Source organism: Lichenostomus cassidix, unplaced genomic scaffold, assembly GCF_008360975.1.
Source record: "Lichenostomus cassidix isolate B80296 unplaced genomic scaffold, HeHo_3.0 HiC_scaffold_466, whole genome shotgun sequence".
NCBI lineage: Eukaryota > Metazoa > Chordata > Aves > Passeriformes > Meliphagidae > Lichenostomus > Lichenostomus cassidix.
Window position 1 is genome coordinate 47554 of NW_028148046.1, and position 22403 is coordinate 69956.

Here is a 22403-nt window from a genome sequence, read left to right on the forward strand (position 1 = left end):
AAGATCCTGGGTTTGGAGCCCAAATTCCAAAAAAACATCTGTTGAGTTGATAAGGATTCTTAGCATATAGAGAAATTTATCCATAGCCTCTACTTTAGGCCTGCTTATTTCCCCATAAAGATAATTTCCCAGAATCTATAGAACTGAAGAAGTGATCTAAAGATCAATAATCCAAGGACCATAACTGCTGCAAAGTCCGTGAAAATGTAGCAGGTTTTTTTCGTTATATATCTGGTTTTTGCCACAACTGATTTAAGTGCAGATTAATGGCTTTTTTGAAAGCAAGTAACTGTTGTTCTTTTAGGATTTCATTCTGAAGGGAAGTTTGAACAGGAAGAAATTTCATCACCTTACATTATTCAAAGCGAATGTTGCTGCTTTGTTCTGTGGGACATATAAATGTCACTGAAGAAGTGACAGTGCTGTCTAGGACCAAGATTGCTAGATGGTTTCTGTCAGGTTAAGCCACTTTCTTGTCTCATTAAGTTTCCTGTGAGGTATAAAAATCTTTGTTTCACCTGGGAAAAAATGGCTCTTACTATTAATAATAGTCCAGAATCTACTAAGATGCTTAGTGTTTTCAGATATCAGTGATTCCTCATGTTATAGTGAGGACGTAATGAAGAGAAAATCTGCTTTTAATCTGTTTCTATTTCAATTTGTTATATTTCATACTGACTGAAAAAACAGTTTATTGGAATACTACAATCTATAATGTAGTCTTTTCAGAAATAGAACTTTTCTAACAAAACTCCTTAAGAGTGCATCGTATTGGTGTATTCCTTTATTAAAACTGTGGACACCATGGTCTCCTGAGGCCTATAGGGACAGCATAAGCTGGGAGTCCTTCTGCAGACTGTAAGAAGTCCACTGAAGGTAAGGAGTAAAACATGTCAGAGGTATAGCTGTAGCTATTCAAATTTGACTTTAAGGCTAATGATGTTAGAAACTATTACTTCACATAAAGTTCTAAATTTCAGTTGGCTTGCGTATTAAAAAGTCACTTCATAGATGTTCTCACATGCATTCTCAGGACAAGTTTGGTCTGCAACTTCAATTTAGGCATGATCTGAATGTTTGTATCTCTCTAAAATAAATACCTAAATTCTTGGAACTTATCATATCCATCATTACATTTGTTTATAAAGCACCTGCATGCTTTTTCACCGTGTGTAATTCTAATGTGTTCCTTCTTTTCCAGCATTTTAACGGTTAATGGGTACATAAGACAGATTTTCATGCAGTAGTAGCATTGTGATTATGAAATGCATGTATCCTTATTTAATATTGATGTATAATTCAGGTATACTCTGTGTATTTGTTAATGAGTGCATTACTTCACTCATTTCTTTGTAGTTTGGAAACCAGTCCAATAACAGATACAGATCTTGCAAAACGCACAGTCTTTCAAAGATCATATTCAGTTGTTGCATCAGAATACGACAAACAGCACTCAATTTTGCCAGCACGTGTAAAAGCAATCCCCAGGAGACGAGTCAACAGTGGAGATGCAGGTAAGAGTACAGACATCAGAAGCAGGCAAAAATTATTCAAGGATTTGCAGTTCTTCTTGGAAACTGTAGACAAATAGATCTTTTATAAGATCTATATAAGACAAATAGATCTTTTATAAGATCTTTTCTTTTTCATTATAAAACAAACTAATAGTAAACATTATGTATTTGTTAATTGGCACAGAATTAGCCTAAGGTTGGCTCAGGATATACTGTAATTCTGAAATATGTGATGAATCTTCTTTGCCTGATTTAAAAGTGGAGGTGCTATTTTCTTTTTCAGTTGAAGCGTCATTTCTCCATGTTGCATTATTTATGCAATTTTCTCATAGAAAAAAAAAATCAATTCTAAAAGTGCTTTATTGCTTTTCATTTTTACTGTGGCTATAAAATTAAAATGCTTAAAGAATCTAATGTATGCATATTTTTATGCTTTTAAATAGAAGTGGGGTCCTCTCTCCTGAGACATCCATCTCCTGAACTTTCTCGGTTAATCTCCGCCCACAGCTCTCTTTCCAAAGGAGAGAGAAATTTCCAGTGGCCAGTATTGGCATTTGTAATCCAGCATCATGATCTGGAAGGACTTGAAATAGCAATGAAACAAGCCTTAAGGAAATCTGCTTGCCGAGTCTTTGCCATGGAGGTATTAATGTACTGATGGATCTTGTATGATTAAAATAAGATGGTTGTAAATTCTGTCTTGGAACTATTTTTTTTTAAGATTATGCTATGTTCCCTGTAATATAGTTACTATTTTCCTATAAACTACTTCAGCTACAGAGCAATGACATCTTTTTGAACATCTTTGCATTATTATTTGTCTGTCCAAATCATCAGTGCACCTCCTTGCATAAATGGTTTAAGAAATGGTTTTACTCCAGTTTTGCTTAACCAGTTGATAACTCCTCGTATGTAATTTGTTTTAGGCCTTCAACTGGCTTCTTTGTAATGTCATTCAAACAACTTCTCTTCATGATATTTTATGGCATTTTGTGGCTTCCCTGACTCCTTCACCTGTAGAGCCTGAAGAAGAAGAGGATGAAGAAAATAAATCAAATAAAGAAAATGCAGAACAAGTAAGTGAGGTTCTGCACTCCTTTCATCTCTGCTGATTTTGTAGGCAAATTAAGAATGCTTTTATGTGAAAAAATGTCCTTAATCCTCTCTCTGTGAATTTCACGAGTTCAATGAGTTGAACTCATTTTGTAGGCATACATTAATTTTTTTTCTAAATCATCAGATTCTCTGTGCTGATGAATTACATGGTCTTTTAATGCATTATTTTTCAGTATTTATAGGAAATAAGAAAAAAAAAGCACAAGCATGTTGCTAATCCATTAAAAGAATCTGCAGTTTGCTTTTTCATTCCTCCTTTGCCCTGCAAAAAGAAGACAGAAAAGAAAATATTTTTTTAGCAGCTTTGTGGTTTGGTTTACTATGTTTTTTGGTGTTCTAAGGAAAGCCTATAGTTAATTATGAAAATGCCTAGTTAATTTACATAATTCTTTGTTTGTGTATATATATATAAGCAATTACATAAGTAATTCTATATGCACTAGTTAGACTTAATTTGGAGATTTAAGAAAAATCTATTGGTCTGAAAATGTAGCATGTAAAATAGTATAGTCTAACATATCACACTTTCAAAAGGTCTCTTCACACAACGTCTTCTAAACTTAGCTCTGATTTAAAACATTATCATGTCCACAAAGAATAGTTCCAAAAAATCATGCTAGTGCTGTTAGTAAATCAGGGTAATCTTTATCACTTCAAATCTAATCCATCTTTGAAATTACATGTTCTGAAATAAGTCTTTTCAGCATTGTAACCTGGTACATTGCTGTTCTGGCACTGACACACTTCAATTAGGAATTAGTGTTTTCACAGCACTAATGAAATGCAGCACTGATAACATTAGCTTAGTTACCAAGTTTGCTGTGGCTGGGTTTTGCTGCTCTCACAAATTCGGTTTCAACAGCTGGAATATGTTAGTTTTTCTAGTTTGTTTCTTTGTTTTCAAATTATTGCAGTGTAATGTTTCACGTCTTTAAAGCATGAGAAATATGTGTCAGTATAGAATATACTTCCCAAATCCCTGTTTGAGGCTTATGTGTAACTTACTGTAAAAATTCTTTGAGAGTTGTTGTATCAAGTTCACATTCATTCTAAGATCGCTGCAGTTACTGTTAAAGCAAATAGCATAAATGTTTTTGTTTACTTAACCTTTTTTCTCAGAAAGTCTGTTAATAACACAGAAATTGCTTTCCACTGTAGGAAAAAGATACAAGAGTTTGTGAACACCCTCTGTCAGATATAGTGATTGCTGGGGAAGCAGCTCACCCGTTACCGCACACTTTCCATCGCCTTCTGCAGACAATCTCTGATCTTATGATGTCTCTTCCCAGTGGTAGTGCATTACAGCAAATGGCCTTAAGGTAAGCAGAAATCAAGAAAATTCTTGAAAAGGCTGGAAATGTTGTAGAATTACAGATTAAAAGTTTTTGCAATGCAGGTAGGATGCTGGAAAACTTCATGTGCAAGAAGGAGCACATCCTTGCCATTAGGAAAGATATATGTGGAAAACACATATATGTGTTTGTACATATAAAAAATAGTAGAGAGAAATGTACTTTCTCTTAAGGTCTATACTGTGTCCACTGTGAAAAAGACAGCATACTATGGAATAATATGGTAGTATCTGTGTGTATGTGCATGGTAGTGTATTGCCTTTTGCTCAATAAGCTGGATAGTATCTTTAAGCTGTTCGAGATTTTTCTATGTATCTGTCTCAGAGACACAAAATAAATACTAATGGTTGCATTTACTATTAAAGTTCTCAGAAAAATTTATTCCTGCCTTCCTCAAAATGATGCATAGAAACACTTGAGATGATGCAAAATTTGAAGTTAAATGTTTATAGAAAATATTTTGAGAAGCAAAAATGTAATTAATAGTTTCACTGGTAAGTTATGTCTTTTAACAGCATTCAAAATTTATAAGTCCACTAAATGTGTTTTCAGATGCTGGAGTCTTAAATTCAAGCAATCTGATCACCAGTTCCTGCACCAGAGCAATGTTTTTCATCATATCAACAATATTTTATCTAAATCGGATGATGGAGATAGTGAAGAGAGTTTTAGTATCAGCGTTCAGTCTGGTTTTGAAGTCATGAATCAGGCAAGTATTACAACTCTGGCTCAGAAGCAGAGATCATTTGTGAACAGCCTGTACTTCCTATGATGATTCTGTTTCAATTAAAAGATTCCTTATTGCAATGTTGTATTTTCTTGAACATACCTGAGTTTGGGACCTTTTTCCTGCTATTTAGGTTCTCATATTTAGTTTCAGAGACTTAACTGTTGACCCTTAGCCTGTGTATCACTCAAACCTAAATTATGGAGCAGTGCTTTTAAGTGCTTGTTTGCAAGTGAAGTGTTTGGGGCATGTCTTGGAGTCCATTGTGTCACTGAGTTAGTTAACTTTTTTAGTATTGTGTACGTCCAGTTCTTTGCTTATATCTTCTTCCTTCCATTATTCCAAGGAGCATGAATTAATGCTTCTGTTTGTATTTTTGAAGTGTTTTCTTTCATTTATTATTATATTTAGGCATTTGCTAATACATTCAGCTCTTAGTTATTAATGTTTCCTTTGGTTTAAAGGACTGAATAATTTGAATCAATAAAGGACAAATTTCTTGGAGAGCACATTTGTCAAAACAGAAATATCTCTGTGATTTTAGAAATTGTAAATCATGCCTGTGTTTGGGCTTACTCTCAAGTATTTAAAATATTTCCATTTGTTTTCACAGGAACTGTGTATAGTGGTTTGTCTGAAAGACCTAACCAGCATTGTTGACATTAAAACATCAAGCCGACCTGCCATGATTGGTAGTTTAACAGATGGATCTACAGAAACATTCTGGGAGTCAGGAGATGAGGACAAAAACAAAACTAAAAACATCACAATTAACTGTGTAAAAGGAATCAATGCACGTTACGTTTGTGTTCATGTGGACAATTCCAGAGATCTTGGGGTAAGAAGAAAATAAAAGTATCCCTCACTGAAGGTGCATGGTCCAACTTGTATGTGTTTATCAAACAAGAAGCATTGTTTTCCTTGTCAGTTGATAATTTTAATTCAAAAGTTCACATTTTAAAGTAAAGTTTGTAAATCCTGCGATTTAGAAAGCAGAAACTGTTACAATCAGACCAGTCAGTCTGAATTTGTAGTTGCGTAAAACGGAAACTGGGAAACTTAATTCTTGGTGGCATGTTCAATGTCATATGCATTTGCAATCATTTAATTATTTTAAGTTACTTTTCTTGCTTGTGGTTTCTGCAGAAGCATTGAAATAAGGAGCTTTCCTAAAATCCAAATTTTCTAGACTTTCTGCATTCTTTTTTATTGATCTTTACAGTAATGTTACAAATTTTGTATGAAAGCTGTAGTTGAATAATATATGTGTATACAATAAAATATTGTATGAAAGCTGTAGTTGAATAATATATGTGTATACAATAAAATATTGTATGAAAGCTGTAGTTGAATAATATATGTATTTAAATTACAGCTTTTAATACAAAGAGCAGACTGTTTTAGAGAGCTGTATTTTGGAATTCATTTTCCTTGCTTTAGATCCCTTTTTTTTTTTTTCGTAATGAAGCAGCTTTTTTATGTATGTACTCTCTTAATACAGAAAAGGTAGTCAGAAATGTCTCAGTCAAAGTGTTTCATTCTTATTTTGCTTGTCTGTTGCAGAACAAAGTGACCTCCATGACCTTCCTAACGGGCAAGGCAGTAGAAGATCTCTGCAGAATAAAGCAGGTAAACATTTTAACAGTTGACTTAGAAAAATCGCTGTCATTTTTTGTGCACATAGCAGATTTTTCTAAGCAAATAATTTTCATTTCTTACATTAGATAAATTATTTTGCAAATACCAGGCATTATAATAAGCCTTGGAAAATACTGTATTATTAATGACAGAATTCTGTCATGTGTAATGACTATTGATCAAGCTTTTGCTCTTCTACTGAAACAGGAAAGATTTATGTAAAATGTTCCTTAGATTTTTTTTTTTTTAGTTTTAATTACTGCGTGGTAACTTACCCTTTCAGCTGTCAAAGGTTTCCAAAAAAGACTCATGGCAGGAACTGATTCAGCTTTCCCCCCTCTTTGGTCTGACACTTCTCAGTTTTTTAACTTCCAGCACACCCACATACTGTATCCTGTCTCATGGTATTTAAAAAAAAAAAAAAGTTAGCCTTGTCTGCTGGAGTATAGTTCAATGCAGACACTGAGAATTAGTGTAGAAATGGGAAAGAAGAAATATTAGCTTGATTGTAAATGAGCCTGTGGATAGGAGTGAGGGCTCATGTGACTCAGAGCTTTCTTTGAGCAATGATATGGGGCACTGCACCCTATTAGTGTTTGGTTTCCAGTAGTCATATTGCAGTTTCATATGAAACATATGATTTCATATAGCATTATTTATGTTCCTTTTTTTAAAACAGTACTTATTTTAAAATAAACTTGATTTGATTTGGTTCATCTCTCTTTTTTACAGTTGTTAAGGGCTGCATGTTTTGTAAGGATAGCAGATACTGAATTCCACAGTGTTAAAATTCCTTTGGCAGGGGTTTGTGTGAATAGAGATGAAATAGCGTAACTACTGATAATTGCTTGTTATATTTTCAGTTAAATTATAGCAGGTTTTTTTTCTTTTTTCATAAAAGTAGTGAGTAAATACTAAGTTTTAAGAGTTGTTTTCTTAATTTTAGAACTGTTGCTTTGAGGATAAAAGGGATAGGTAGGCCTCTATTTCTAATAAGTTTTAAAGACAAAAAAGAAATGGCTATATGTCATTTTTTCATCTCAACTCACAAGATTGCATATGTTTATAATTAAACAGAAGTCTTACTGATCAGGTTGAAATTTTGATTACAAGCATAGTATTTGTTACAGTGATATGTAATGGTAAATGATGTTTTATTTGATGTAGTGTTGGTTTCCAACTTTATATTCCTCTTTAATAGGTAGACTTGGATTCAAGACATATTGGCTGGGTAACAAGTGAACTTCCTGGGGGTGATAATCACATCATCAAAATTGAATTGAAGGGTCCAGAGAACACGCTACGAGTTCGACAAGTAAAAATTCTTGGATGGAAGGATGGTGAAAGCATTAAAATAGCAGGCCAGATTTCTGCAAGTGTAGCTCAACAAAGAAACTGTGAATCTGAGACACTGCGAGTATTCCGACTTATAACATCCCAGGTGGGATTTTAATGATGTTTTACAGGGAAAGTTACTGTAAATTGTAGACTTCAAGTGTTTTATGTCTTAAAGTAAAATGTCACATCTGCACAAGTTTTTCTTTGAGATATGCTAACTTGTCATTATCTTTCTTCCAGGTATTTGGAAAACTCATCTCTGGAGATGCTGAGCCAACCCCAGAACAAGAAGAAAAAGCACTGTTGTCTTCCCCAGAAGGAGAAGAAAAAGTACACAATGTATTTATTTGTATTCTATCAATAATACTTTGCTGAAAAAAATGATCCAGGATGATTTTCAGTGTTTGTTCTACTTCTTATGCAGCATTATTCTCAGATCAAAATAGAAGTAAAATGTCACAATTGCTTTTTTTTAAAATTATAATGTATTTTTAATAGTAAACTATAATGTATTTTTAATAGTAAATTATAACTGAGGCTTATGCATTTAATGGAAACATCATAGTAATGATGATGGAAATGAAAATGATGCTACAATTCAGAAGTGTTTAACACCTGTTTTAATGGTTGGCCTGAAAGTCCTTGCCTATTATGTTGTGCCTCAAGAGAGACTCTGTTAATGTTTAGAGAAGCATGAAAAAACTGCACTCCACTTGTTTTGCCTATTGTTTCATTTCATGTTCAAATTCCTCTTAAAAAAGAAAGTAAATACATTGAAGAGGTGTGTATTAACCCTAGTTAAATTGATCTTGCTTATATATCTTACTTCTCTGTTAAAAAAAGCTACAAACGTCTAAAACACAGTTTGATACATTCCATGTTAATTGCTACAGTAATTAGGAAATATTCTGGAAACTTTTGATCTAATATTAAATATTCTTGTTGTGAAGGCAACATCAGATGCAGACCTGAAGGAGCACATGGTAGGGATCATATTCAGCCGGAGCAAACTGACAAATTTGCAGAAGCAGGTTTGTTCCTTTTGAAATTACTTGGGCATTAAATATTGGTGTCTTTAAAGAAATAAGCTCATTTTCAGTGAATATTGCATGAAGATTTTCACATTGTTAGAGCTATTGATTAATTTTGAAGTTTGTTAGTTTAGTAAATTAGGCAGAATCCACTCTTCTGTCACACATCTTAGTAAACATTGGTATCTCCTAAAAATGCTTTTTAACATGCTATCGTTTCTAAATTTTTTTAAGCTTTCTGATTATTAAACTGAACAAGAGACTGTTTTGTAAGTGCTTTTCATGTGTGTGTATTGAGTAAATGTATTTCTTGGGGTTTATGTGGAGTGGGTTTTTTTAGCCTGAATGCCATGTTAAAAGTAAATTAAAAGTCAGGGTCTAAAATAAAATTTAAAATAATTTCAATTAAATTTTCCAGAACAAAGATGAGCAAATTCACCATTAAATTCAAATGGAGAATAAATGGTAAAAAGTCATTTAAGTACAGGCCAAATTTCACGGGTTTCCCATTTTGGCCATAGTTGTGAAGGTATGTAAACCACAATCTTTTACACTTGCTAAAAGTTCTGAAGAGTCCCTGTGTGTGTGGCTTGTGTTTGGCCAGGTGTGTGCCCACATCGTGCAGGCCATACGGATGGAGGCGACACGTGTCCGCGAGGAGTGGGAGCACGCCATCTCCAGCAAGGAGAACGCCAACTCGCAGCCCAGCGACGAGGATGCATCCTCGGATGCCTACTGCTTCGAGCTGCTCTCCATGGTGCTGGCACTCAGCGGCTCCAACGTGGGCCGCCAGTACCTGGCCCAGCAGCTCACTCTGCTCCAGGACCTTTTCTCACTGCTGCACACTGCTTCTCCCAGGGTGCAGAGGCAGGTCAGTGCTGGCTGCTCCTCGAACGTCTTGGTGTTCCTAGGAAAATGTCTCTAGAATCCTAACATTATGTGCATGAAAAAAATACAGAATTTCTTACGGGAACCGAAGTGTCGGGTTTTAGGGTGTTTGTTTTTTTTAATACATAGAGCATGGTAGAAATGTCTGTCAGATCAACAGCATCTAAGTATCCAGTGGGTTTTGAGTGTTTCATATTATTTATATATAATGCCTATGTAGCCTGTGTAGCCAAGAGGTTTTTAATTACCAGAGTCTGTTATTTATCTGGCATGAGTCCTTCGCATCTGTGTCTTACACTCAGGCTCACAGCATAATAGTGTGGAGCTAGACAGTTCCTTTGTACTCTTGGTATCCTCAAGGTGAGCTTTAATGCCTGTTTCTTTCTAAATCTGAGTTTTCTCTGAGTGTGTATACATTTATATGTATATAATGCAACATGAATTTATGAACAAAGTATTTGTGTTAGCACAATTAATGCACTATCTTGGTGCTAGCTGCTGTGCCTTCTTCAGGTGGATTTTTGGTTTCTGTTGCAGAAGTTTTGATGTCTCATACTCTATTCTTCTTTTTACAATTTTTGAGCTGTTAAAATCTCGCATCTCAACTTGCCTGGAGGCAGATACTGCCCTGCTTAGTAATTCTGATACATTGCAGGTATGCAATAGCATTTCAAGAGAACATTGAAGGCTTGCAAAATTAGATATGAAATACTAAGTCCTTAAGCTTTCATCAGCTTTCATGCTGATTTGGACCAAACTTTGCATGATACATGCAATTTCAACTCCAGCTTCACCAGCTGGTAAGGTTAAACCATGTCATTTCTAGACAACTGTTGGGTCCAGAGTGCAGCAAAATACTGGCACAGCAAAAAATTCTAGTTAGACCATCAAAAAGAAAAGTAAAGGAGTGGGAAAAGAGTATTAAACTTCTCAGTATCTCAGGGCAAGTACTTTGTTTCCAGAAGTCTAAAGTGTCTCTCACAGTTCTACCACAGTTTCTGACATCTCAGTAATGCATGTGAAATGGGTCATGTCTGTACTACACAAGCAAATCAGAGTTGTACAAACATCTGTATCACTATTAGCCTAAGTCCAGTACCAGACATAATTTTTTTTATTGTTAGAAGTCTAAGTATTATTTGAGTCAATTCAGTTCTAGACTCTTTGACCTTATCTCACTGCTTGCATTAATAAGCATTTCATCACAAGATAGAAACATTGCGGAATTTCTTGCAGGAGTAATTAAATAGAGGAATTAGATTCTGTCCCTCTAACTGAAATAACTTGTGGAGAAGAAGAAAGACTTTATTTCATTTGGCTTGAAAACTTCAGCTGCCTCAGTAAGAATTCTGGTGTTCTGATTTTTTTTCTCCAGGTAACATCATTACTGAGACGTGTTTTGCCCGAGGTGACCCCTAGTCGCCTGGCAAGTATTATAGGGGTGAAGTCTCTTCCACCAGCAGATATAAGTGATATAATCCATTCAACAGAAAAAGGAGATTGGAATAAACTAGGTATCTTGGACATGTTTTTGGGATGCATTGCCAAAGCTCTCACTGTACAGCTAAAAGCCAAAGGAACTACAATCACAGGGACAGCTGGCACTGCTGCAGGCAAAGGAGTTACTACAGTCACACTTCCAATGATCTTCAATTCCAGGTTTGTTTAAAAATACCTAACAAACTACAACCTACTGCATGCTGAATATGTACACTATTTCTTTGTACTAGATTTTGACAAATACTAACTAATTATTTGAGTTTATTTAATTTATTACCATTTGTCCTTTGCAGCTACATTCGGCGAGGTGAAAGCCATTGGTGGATGAAGGGGTCAACACCTACACAGATTTCAGAGATCATCATTAAACTCATTAAAGACATGGCAGCTGTGAGTTTCTATCCTTTATGCTCTGCTACAGTTAGTATTGGATTGAGCTGTTAAATGTGAATTGGTCTCAAGTAAAAAAACCCTTATGGTTTTCTTGAATCTCACTAGGGCTAAGACCAGTAGCAACTGAGTTCTGATTCTGCTAAACAGAAATCCAGTTTTGAAATAAGCTTATTAATAAGTTACTTATACTAGAAATTTAAGAGTTAAACAATAATTGTGGGTCATTTTCTAACATTATTAATTTCAAAGCCTTATTTTAAAATTTTTAAATTCAGAACTTCAGTTGAAAACTTACCTGAGAAATAAAATAATAGTGTTGTTTTCATGTAACTGTATATAGACTTAATGTATGGATTTTCTGCTTGAGATTGACCTCTTTCAGTCAATGAAATCTACATTTATAGTTGCTTATTACTTTAATTATCTGGGCATAATTTTTCCGTAGTTGTATCTGCTTCAGACTATTTTTTTGGCAGAAAAATTGATGATAAGTGAATCAATCAGCTATTTCCCAGAAACAATATTGCCAAATGAAAAATAGGTTTTGTATATGTTTTTGGAAAAGAAATGTAGGTGGGAGGTTGGTTTTGTTTTCCTTAATTCTGCACCTATTTCAGTGAGATTCTCTAAATTACCCTGATTTTTCTCTGCGAATACCCTTTGAAAGGTTTTTCAGTATCTTCAGGTTGGGAGTCCTATTTTCTAAACCATTTGCTGTGCTTCAATTAAGGTGCTTCCTTCTCAAAGTTGCTGAAGCTAGATGGGAGTTCTCTGCAGTTGCTACTGTTGATTCTGACTACAAGATTTTAGGATCTCACAATTGATAAGAGTTACAATTAAAGTCTGTCTGTGTTTGAAAACCTTTCTCTGAGGCTTTCTAGAGCTGCTAATTATCAGCAGCATGACATCAGTCTCTCTTAAAAGTTACAAATGTGATTCACATAACTTTTTCAACATTCGCAACGTGTAGCTACCTAGATCTGAGTTAGTCACTATAGCTTCATTTTTAGAGTCCAGTGAATCTCAATTATGTGTCACGTTTAGCATGAAGTTTATAAATTTAAGGTTAAGAATAGTTTAGAAGTTTAAGGTTATGTTAAGAATTGAAGGATTCAGCAGCCTCTGAATCAGAAACTTGAGGGTATGAGTCAGTGCCATAGGCTCAGAATGTTAAAGATTGCAAAGTGTGCTGTCGTTCTGATGTTTGCTATGTACTCTATATATTTCTAATACAGGAACTGTGGAGACTATTCAGGAGGCTGAGCTAGGCATATGAAGCTGATTTCTCTAGGAATCCACTGTGATCTGTGTGCTGGGCACAGTCACTTATCTGTGCTCCAGCTCTGCATCTTTCTTTCTCCAGAAGGGGTGGGGGACACTTTAGGAATAGGATTTTCCATTCTTCAAATCATATTCCCTCTACCTATTCCAAGTTATTTATTCCAGGAGTTGCTTGGCAACAACCTCAGTCAGTCACCTCAGTGTTTGAGGGCTAATTTTTACGAGATCTGTCTGATTTAAAAATCAAGGCCAGGTTGGATAGGGCTTTGAGGAACCTGGTCTAGTGGAAGGAGTCCCTACCCCTGGCAAGGGTGTTGGGACTAGATGATTTCCTCTTTTTCTGTTCTAACTAGAGATACAAACCTAATGTTTTGTAACAGCTCTAATTACAACTTTAGTTGCTCTTAATAAAAGCTCTAATGAATTATGTTTTCTATTTGACAGGGTCATCTGTCAGAAGCTTGGTCACGTGTGACAAAGAACGCTATTGCTGAAACCATCATAGCTCTGACCAAAATGGAGGAAGAGTACAGATCACCCGTGAGGTGCATTGCAACAACCAGAGTAAGAACTTCACTAAACTTAGCATTAGCTCATTGTAAATGTGCAGTAGGAGCCCTTCAAGAACCTTCTTATATGTTAGAAGGATAGGTATCCTAAAGGATAATGGACAGGTATTCTAAAGCAGTCACTGTCCAAATAAAAGTTTTGCCCTCTCTGTGTCCCAGCAGATTGAGTTTTCTTGTGACAGAAGTACACAAGTCAAAACTGAATTAGAATTAAATATGCATAATGAAGAATAAGGGTGATGCTTCTGTACATTTGGGGGTTTATTATTGAAATAATTCTACTTGAAGTTTGTCACACTTGCATTATACTAATCTGATATCATCTGTGTGGAAAATTGCACAATATGTATCAGCTGTCTTCTTTCAGCTCTCCAAGCAATTATTTTAAGTGGTTTGACTTCTAGGTAATCAGTTGCCACATCTCAAGGCTATTATGAAAACACTCAGTAACAGATGTTCTCTTGGCCAATTAAGCTAAGCTTCACCTGTGTTAGCCTTAAAATAAAAAATATTTGCTGAGCACTTTATTACTTACCTGGTTTAACCTGGTGGTTTTCTTGGTCTTTACTTTTTATGTGAGTCTGTTATGGAAACTAAGGACTACTTTAATAGATTGCTTGAAATAGGATGAAAAACATATTTGTAAATGATGACATTCCTGCTGTCTTAGGGAATACAGATTTTAGCTTCTCAAGCTTAATAATTACATGTAAAAGAGGTTTGTAGTGGTTTTAAGCATTTGAAACTCATTTTGTTTTCCATCTTAAAAGGCTGTACTAGTTATTCTTTTCATCATTTTTGTTGCTCATATAGTCTCTGCTTTCTGGAGGTCAGTCTTTACCACTGGCTCCTGCTGTCATCATATTATTTTAATCAGGTCTTTGAGGAGCCCTGAATGTCAGCCCAGCTTCTCCTGTGACTGAATGTAGTTCTGTTGTGGAGGTGTGGGGTTTTTGGGGGAGAGTCCAGTAAAGTTTCTCAATAAGTTTATTCAAATCCAACATTTGATTAAAGACTATTCCAAAAAGCAGCTGTCAAGTGCCTTTTAGTTTTGTTTGCACTGACAAATTAATTATCCTAGTATAACTCATCTGTTCAGGATTTCGCTGTAGTTAGTGGGGAAGAAGAGAGAAAAGCTTCCTTTGAATAGTTAGCTCAGAATCCTTTTCTAGGTAATCTCAAATGTCCTATGCAGTGAGGAGGGAACAGGGAAACAAGTCTTATTGAACTGAGTTTTTAGGGGGTTGATTTTGGGCTTGATTTTATTTTTATTAGTTTGTATCCTTGAATTTCTTCTTCCCCAAAGCCTGCAATGTTTGGGAGCAAGGTGCAAGTCTATATTTGTGATATTTCTTTGTAACGTGCATAGATTGATCTTTCTCCACTTTTTCTTTCTTATGTGCTAACTACTGTATTTATAATCATAAAGCAACCTACCTAAAAAGAAACAGGTAGTTCCCAAAAAATAAGCTTTATTGTGTTCCTGACTTCTTTTGGAAAATAAAAATCTTGCATTGTATGAGCAGGCTTCAGCTAACGGTAATAGAGTTTGCAGGTAACGGTGACATTCTTATCTGCCCAAGTTCATCTTTTCAGTGTTTGGTTGGGGTTTAGTTTGGTTTGAATACATCTAAGACATTTAATTCTACCTTGCCTTTCAATAGCTGTGGCTGGCCTTAGCATCCCTCTGTGTACTTGATCAGGATCACGTTGACAGACTTTCCTCAGGAAGATGGATGGGAAAGGATGGACAACAGAAACAGATGGTGAGACTGAAAATCATACGAGTTTGTCTTTATTTTGATTCATTCAGTCATCAAAGAATTTAGAAAAATGATAGAGAAAGGTAAACTTGGCCATTTTCCATTTTGTTCCCAGTGGGGATTGTACATACATGTTTTGAAGTATTTGTGTCCTAGAAATTCCAGTATTAAACAGTAAGGTTGCAATGAAGCAATGCCTTCCTAACACCTGTGGGATGGATTTTTTTAGTAGATTGACTCAGTTTATACAGTACCCTCCATCAGAGCTTTTTGTTTGTCTTAATCCCTGTCACAAAATAAAATCAGTCCTTTTGTGTCTCTCAATAACTATTTCTCTGTAATTTAGCTTCCTCTTCCCTATCTCACTAGAGAATGATGACTCCAGGGAGAAACTCCTTCTTACTGAATTTAATAAAACTACCATTTACTCAGAGGATTTATAAATTTGATACGGAATATGATTCTGTCCCTACTATTCAGTATGACAAAAAGCTCATGGTTTTTTTAATAACAGTTTAGAAAGAGCAAAGTCATGAAGTTGGTCTCTTTATAGCTTGGGTTAGGTGGATCCCTGTGGGAAATAAGGGAAAGTTGTGCACTAGCAACCAAGGATAGTTAGAGCAAAGAAACATCCAAAGCAGTTTAGTGTAGGCTGAAAGAGAATACAGGAGGCATAGAGCTGCCGCAGCAACAAGAAATAAAACTCTGCAGAAGGAAGCAGAAAAAGAGGTTTCTGCGGTGATTAAGAAAGTCAAGGGACTTGGAAATGTCAGAGGGGCACCAAGCCATTGTCAAGCAGGCATTCAAGCTGCTTAACGCAGCCTGAAATTCCCCAGTCCTTTTTAACATCAGGATATTCAAATGTTGAGGTGAACTGTTTGTGTCCCTACTAGAACTGCCTTGAAAGAACTCTTACGTTTCATGCGAGTATCATGGAAACTTCCCATTCTAGGATTTCCATGGAAACTTGTTCTCAGATGTGCATAATCAAAACAGTTGTTGAAGTCTACTTGTGGGGATACTTCGAATTACAAAACAAAACCGTGGTTAACTTCAAAAAAATTCTATCAGTAGAGCAACTTAATTTTATAATGGATTTTGAAGTTTGTTACTTTGCCCATGCCGTCTCTGAGTTATGGATGACCTGCAGCTTTGTTTAGATGTTTGAACAGAGTAAACATACCATATCAAAGTAATGAAGGGTGAATATCGTGCCTGTTGACTGACCTGAGTACTCATATCTCTGAACTTTCCTGTTAACATGCCCATAACCCCTTGTTACCACAGAAATCTCTTCTCAGACTAGTTGAAAGCAATGTCTCTACTGTTAAAAAACACATTTTTGGTGCATCACGCAGAATAAGAGATGAAGAATATCAGAAAAATGGATGTCATAAACTGAGGGGATTTGTGTCAAGGAGAAATTGTTTAAATACTGATTATTTTAAAGATAGCATTAATAATCAAAACAAGCTCATTATTCACCTCTGTAAAATGGAGGGGGAGGTGTGGGGTGTGTGACTGAGGGGAGAATAAAACCAGATGCTGAAAGGAAGTGAAGGACTTACTAAACAGGAATTCTTTTTTTTTTCCTCAGCCTATGTGTGATAACCATGATGATGGTGAAACTGCTGCAATCATTTTATGTAATGTCTGTGGGAATTTGTGCACAGATTGTGATCGATTCCTTCATCTCCATCGGCGAACAAAGACTCACCAGAGACAGGTAGAGTATACATGGCCCCATGTTGGGTGCAGTGCATCATTGTGTGCTTCTCCCCAGATAACAGATAACCAAAAAGTAGTAGCCAATACTGGATCTGAAAAGGGTGGTTTTGTTTTATTTTGGAGATGGGATAGGTGAGTTTCCATTTAATTCTCTTTAGTTGTTTTTAGTTACAGTCCCATGTTCTTTATCTTCTACAAATATTAGAAAATCTTGCAGCAATTCCTAATTCTGCTTCTTGTGCTACATCAGCTTTGTCTCTCATTTAACATTGTTTAGGAATACCTTTTTCAGGAGAATTTAGAAGCTGCACAGACTTTAAGTATATGTTGGGTTTTTATTCCTGTTAAATAATACCTCCTTTACTATTTCTGGCATGAGTCAGTACTTGTCAACCCCTTCATTTCTAATGTATGTGTATGTTTTTTTTAACATGCAGGAAGATGATTAGACAGCAAATATCCCTACTGGTTCCCCTATGACAGTTTTCTCTTATTTTTCAATATTCCTCTAGCTTTCACTGTGTTTTCACAGATAAATATGTTGTCCTATCCATAAGCTTGAAAATTTCCTGACTTGTTTGGCTTTGTTTTTAGGATTGAAACTTTGACCTAAATCTGAGGTTTTGTAATTTGCTCAGTACTCTGCTAATGAGTGTTCTTCTGTGGTGTTCTTTTGTCCTTTTTATCTCTAAACTTGAAAATACATTCTTGGAATTTTTCTTTTTGTCATTGAAATTAATGTTGAAGTTACCTTTACTTTTGGAATTACTGAACATTTCCTCTTTCCTGCCACTATTTCTCCTTTATGATTTTGGTGATCTTTTATTTTTTCCCTTTCAATCTGACTACTTATATTTGTACAAAGATTAAAATAATAAATGTCATTAATGAAGTTAATTCAATGGAAATCATTCCTCTCCTCCCTCCTAGAATCCATCTATATTAACTTTTTTGTTGTGTTCAGGAATGGGCTTTTAAAGGAGTTGATGAACTCCCTTAATTTGCTTTGTTTTCTGTTACTGAGCAGCCTTGGAGTACATGAACTGGATTGTTTTCAGGTGAAACTAAAAACAGATCAAAAGATAGATGCAGGGACAGCACTGTTAATGGCCTTTCAGTGCAAGGGATCAGCTGGTCTAGAGCACATGTGATGTAAGCATCAGACCTTTGCTGCTGAGTTTCACTCTGCAGTGAAACGCTCCTCCCTGGTGCCTCAGCATTTGCAGTGTAGTCTAGGCCTGGCAGTTCCATGTGCATCTGTTATCTTCTGTTTCTTAGTCAGAATCTTTGCAATCCCCTTTGAAATTTTCCTGTTTTGTCAACCAAAGAAAATCATTTTATGTCTGCTCTTCTGTTATGGCACAGCACAGTCTAGTCTCATTCATTTTTCTCATTTTTCCTATATAGCCTGTTCAGATTACAGTTGATAAAAAGTAAGTTCTTATCTCATAGAAGTCCTCACATTTTTCCTTTAATCTGTCCAGATTAGCTACTTATCAGATTTTCCTATTTACTTCTAAAAGCATGTTGAAACTTATACTCTTTGTTCACCACTTTTACCTTTACATCTCACATGTTAAGCCTCTCAAATTCAATTTTAATTCTGTCATGTTCCCTCTCCTGTTTTCTGTTTGCTTCCTGTTCTTTGTCCAACTTCTGTCATACACACCTCTTTAACGTATTTTCTCTCCCTTCAAGAAAGGACAGCCTGTAAGTTACTCAGATGTGCTTATGTGAATCCTTTGTGAAGCAGTTAGGGTTTTTTTCCTGACTCTAGTAAGAATTTAAGTGAGTGTATACATCCATACCTGGGAAAACTCTTAACTTTTATTGCATTGCAGGTGAAACAAACGCAAACAGAACTGCCTTCAAAGGTTGGGAAAGGAGCAAAAAAAGACAATGCATGAAGTCCTCTAAGGATCTCATGCAGTTTTTTTTTTATTTTGCAAAAGCTTTTCCTCATAGTACCTGAAAGTGTCTTTAGCCACTGTGTATCAATATGAAAGTCAAAAATACTAATATTACACTCTTCTGTAATTGTTATTCTATGTACATATTATTAAGACCATAATTCTCAATGTTGCTTTGATAGACTACTAGCATAGTTATGTGAAGATATTTCTGATGTTATCTTGTGCTTTTAATATACTGTGGCCTACTGGATGTGTTGGGTAGGAATTATGAAGTCCAAGCTCTGTATTTATTAAATCAGAAAAAATGTGCATTTCTCTTCTTAGCATTGCAGTACTATTGTTTCTCAGCCATGTTAGATCAAGAATTAATTTTATTCATTTTTACTTCTAAAAACATAAAGTCTTTATTCATTGGACAATATGTACAAGTTTTGGAGTGTATAAAAGAGAATGAGCTTGCAGTAGACAAGCTCCACAGAATCTATAAAACATCTGGTGTGAATCCAAAGAAAGTGACAAAAATAACAGAAAGACATCTATGCTCTCACTATAGATGCTATTTATGATCTGTTTGGTTAACTTGACAGGTGTTCAAAGAAGAAGAAGAAGCTATCAAAGTTGATCTCCACGAGGGCTGTGGTAGGACCAAACTTTTCTGGCTGATGGCATTAGCAGATTCTAAAACTATGAAGGCTATGGTGGAGTTTAGAGAACAGACAGGTAAAACACAACTGTTATTACTTGCTCTTTATCTTGATTCTGGTGACTTTCACCTGCTCTAGGGCAATGTTTTCAACTGTGTGTTAGAATAGTATAGCTGCATAAGAATTTCTGGATTTCTGGTTGTTTTCTGTGACTGCTGTTTTGATGTCTGTTAGAGTATCAGTTCCTTGTGTTTGATGAGAACATTTTTGTTCTTGTTCTCTCTTGCGGCTGTAGGCAAACCGACCACCAGCAGTTCTGATGCATGTCGGTTCTGTGGATGTAGGAGTGGAACAGAATTATCAGCAGTGGGAAGTGTTTGTTCTGATGCAGACTGCCAGGTGTGTATTAGCAAATATCAATCATCATTAATTACATAAATAGAGGATATCATAGGATAAAATGGGCTTCTGATTTTGAATGAACCTTGTTTATCCCTGTGGTCCATTTTAAATCAGACCTCTCATATGAAAAAGTTGTACTACTGAATATTATTATTCAAATACTTCTGAGTTTGTAAATGTTTATTTTAATTACAGGCTACAAACACTAATAGTCAACTAACATACTGGGTAGTTTCATTATTATCTTCAAAAGTATCTCAAGTTTTCACAACAGTCTTGCAATTACAAAGTAAAATACACACTGCCAATATAAAGCCAAATGTACTGGAAAGCTTGATTAAAAGTTTGCCCAAATTATGTGAGCGTAGAACATTCAAGACTTGTCCAGTTTGTCATCTGTATCCATGTATCCTGAGTGTTTCTGTGCCCTGCAGTGTGGGTGTACAGGCAGAGGGCCAAATCCTAGCCAGTTTCTTACCCCACTCTATTTATTTCAGTCTGAATGAAGCGTATTGGTCATCATTTTTTCTCTCTCAGCCTATGAAGACATAATGTTACTTAAATTCAGTTCAATTTGCTGTTAGCTTCTGGGTAACTTTTATAAGTTTTCTGTTTATTAGGGATGAGAATTAGAGATGCTTAAAAATCCATTTCCGTGTAAAAGCATTTTATGCTGGTTAATGATTAGCTTATAATGTATTCTTAGGAGTGGTTTACTTGATACCTCTCCAAAACCTGCAGATATCTTAAAGGCTGTTAATACAGGCTAAGCAATGTTCATGCAGAAAGCACTCAATATATAAAATGCACATGGGAGGATCAAAGAACAGTTCTCTTTCTATTGAAATTTCTAAATTATGGTTTCATTAAGCCATTTACATTCAGGAGCAGTGCAGGTAAACAAAGGAAACATTGTTATTTCAAGTACACAACATGCAGCTTTTCCCAAGTCCCTGATGCAGTAGTAGACAATGTAAGTCATGACTCTTTCAGCTCAGCACGGACCAGTAGTCCTTCAAAAAGTGAAACTGTCAAAACACCCAGTGAAGGGGAAAAGATGATTAACTCATTACTTTTAATTTGTTTAGGAGTATGCTAAGATTGCCTGCAGCAAGACGCACCCCTGTGGTCATCCCTGTGGAGGCGTTAAGAACGAAGAGCACTGTTTGCCGTGCTTGCATGGCTGCGATAAAAACGCTACAACTCTTAAACAAGATGCTGATGACATGTGCATGATCTGCTTTACTGAAGCACTTTCAGCAGCACCAGCTATCCAGGTTTTTTGTTTGTTTTTTTCCCCTTTTAAGAGATTACTATTATGATTGTAATGTGTAGTGTGAAGGGAGTGAAAATATAAAGTCTTTCAAATTACACTCTTAAAAACTTGAAAACAAACATCATAACAATATTTAAGCTACTTAAAAAGCCTTTTTTTTGTCTAGCATTAATTCTATTTCAGGAAAGCAAATTGGATCAATATAATTTGCTATGTTTACTTTGTTAAGATACCTGGTATTTTATGAAGGAGAAAAACAGAAGTAGTTAGATATAATTCACATGTATTTCACATGTCCATAGGTGGTCTTGGAGTGGTTAGGATTTTAGTACCCATTTTATATTCTTTCTTGTTGTAAAGAAGAAAATAGGAGTCTTCTAGTATTTTAAATAAATTAATATTGGAATTGATATATGTTGCCACTTAAAAGCAAATAACTACTTCTACTTTAGTGGTTAATGTAACTTCACTATTCACTTACTCTTTTCTAAAGCTGGACTGCAGCCATGTTTTCCATTTGCAATGCTGTCAGCGAGTACTAGAAAACAGATGGCTTGGGCCAAGGATAACTTTCGGGTTTATGTCCTGCCCTATTTGCAAGGTAAATGAGCTGTGTGCCTGACTAGGTCAAGCAGGTTACCTGATATTTAGCTTTTCCTGGCTTTTTATTTGTTAATACTGTATTGCTTGTTATAGTATAAATTAGTTGTATGTGACTGTTTTCTTACTTTCACATGTTGCCATAGAAAGATTAGCATTGATGCATCTTTTTACCTTTTCCTACTGTTCCCTCAGGTGTCCTCTTAAAAAGAAAGCATACTCCAGACACTGTCATAATACTGTTTTGCTCTTAGCACCATCAGCTTGTAAATTCCCCATATTTGGTGATGGTGGGGAGGGGAAGAAGTAATCTTAATGCACATTATCTGAGGCAGGAATTCTCTGTTTTCCTAACCGCTTTTAAAGCTGCTTTGCTTTTCAGCATGAGAGCAGAGCTGAAGAATACATGTACTTAGTTCAACTTAAATTACTAAGAACTCCTTTTGTACTCTAAAAAAATTGCTGTAAGCAAAAGCATATGATAGCTGCTGGAAAGAAGAGTGCCTTACCCCACCCTAGGAATTTGAAATTTGGGAATGGTCAGCCATTCTGCACACTGTGCTTCTTCTGGCATGTTGCATTGTGGTAATTTATGGCAATAGCTTGTGGTCACTAAATGGCAAATAGCTGCCATAGAGGACTGTCAGTCATTATGCTTAATTGCTGAGCAGTAAGGCAGAAAGGACCAAAATTACAGAAAATATACAGTCAGAATATTCCCATGCCTGGT

General features: G+C 35.6%; 1 protein-coding gene across 1 annotated transcript in view; it reads left to right on the forward strand.

Moving 5' to 3' along the window:
- LOC146420241 (E3 ubiquitin-protein ligase MYCBP2) overlaps positions 1 to 22403 on the forward strand; it is a gene marked incomplete at its 5' end in the record, with an annotated part of 72898 nt that overhangs the window by 47389 nt on the left and 3106 nt on the right. Inside the window, 20 exons of the mRNA XM_085048503.1 lie at positions 1357 to 1514; positions 1958 to 2157; positions 2441 to 2590; positions 3789 to 3949; positions 4535 to 4691; positions 5323 to 5547; positions 6273 to 6338; positions 7549 to 7788; positions 7926 to 8024; positions 8636 to 8716; positions 9321 to 9587; positions 10980 to 11263; positions 11398 to 11494; positions 13223 to 13342; positions 15012 to 15134; positions 16708 to 16836; positions 19339 to 19471; positions 19691 to 19794; positions 20886 to 21074; positions 21567 to 21674. Coding sequence (XP_084904629.1) covers positions 1357 to 1514; positions 1958 to 2157; positions 2441 to 2590; positions 3789 to 3949; positions 4535 to 4691; positions 5323 to 5547; positions 6273 to 6338; positions 7549 to 7788; positions 7926 to 8024; positions 8636 to 8716; positions 9321 to 9587; positions 10980 to 11263; positions 11398 to 11494; positions 13223 to 13342; positions 15012 to 15134; positions 16708 to 16836; positions 19339 to 19471; positions 19691 to 19794; positions 20886 to 21074; positions 21567 to 21674 — 3091 coding nt within the window. The remainder of the gene's footprint in view (positions 1 to 1356; positions 1515 to 1957; positions 2158 to 2440; positions 2591 to 3788; positions 3950 to 4534; positions 4692 to 5322; positions 5548 to 6272; positions 6339 to 7548; positions 7789 to 7925; positions 8025 to 8635; positions 8717 to 9320; positions 9588 to 10979; positions 11264 to 11397; positions 11495 to 13222; positions 13343 to 15011; positions 15135 to 16707; positions 16837 to 19338; positions 19472 to 19690; positions 19795 to 20885; positions 21075 to 21566; positions 21675 to 22403) is intronic.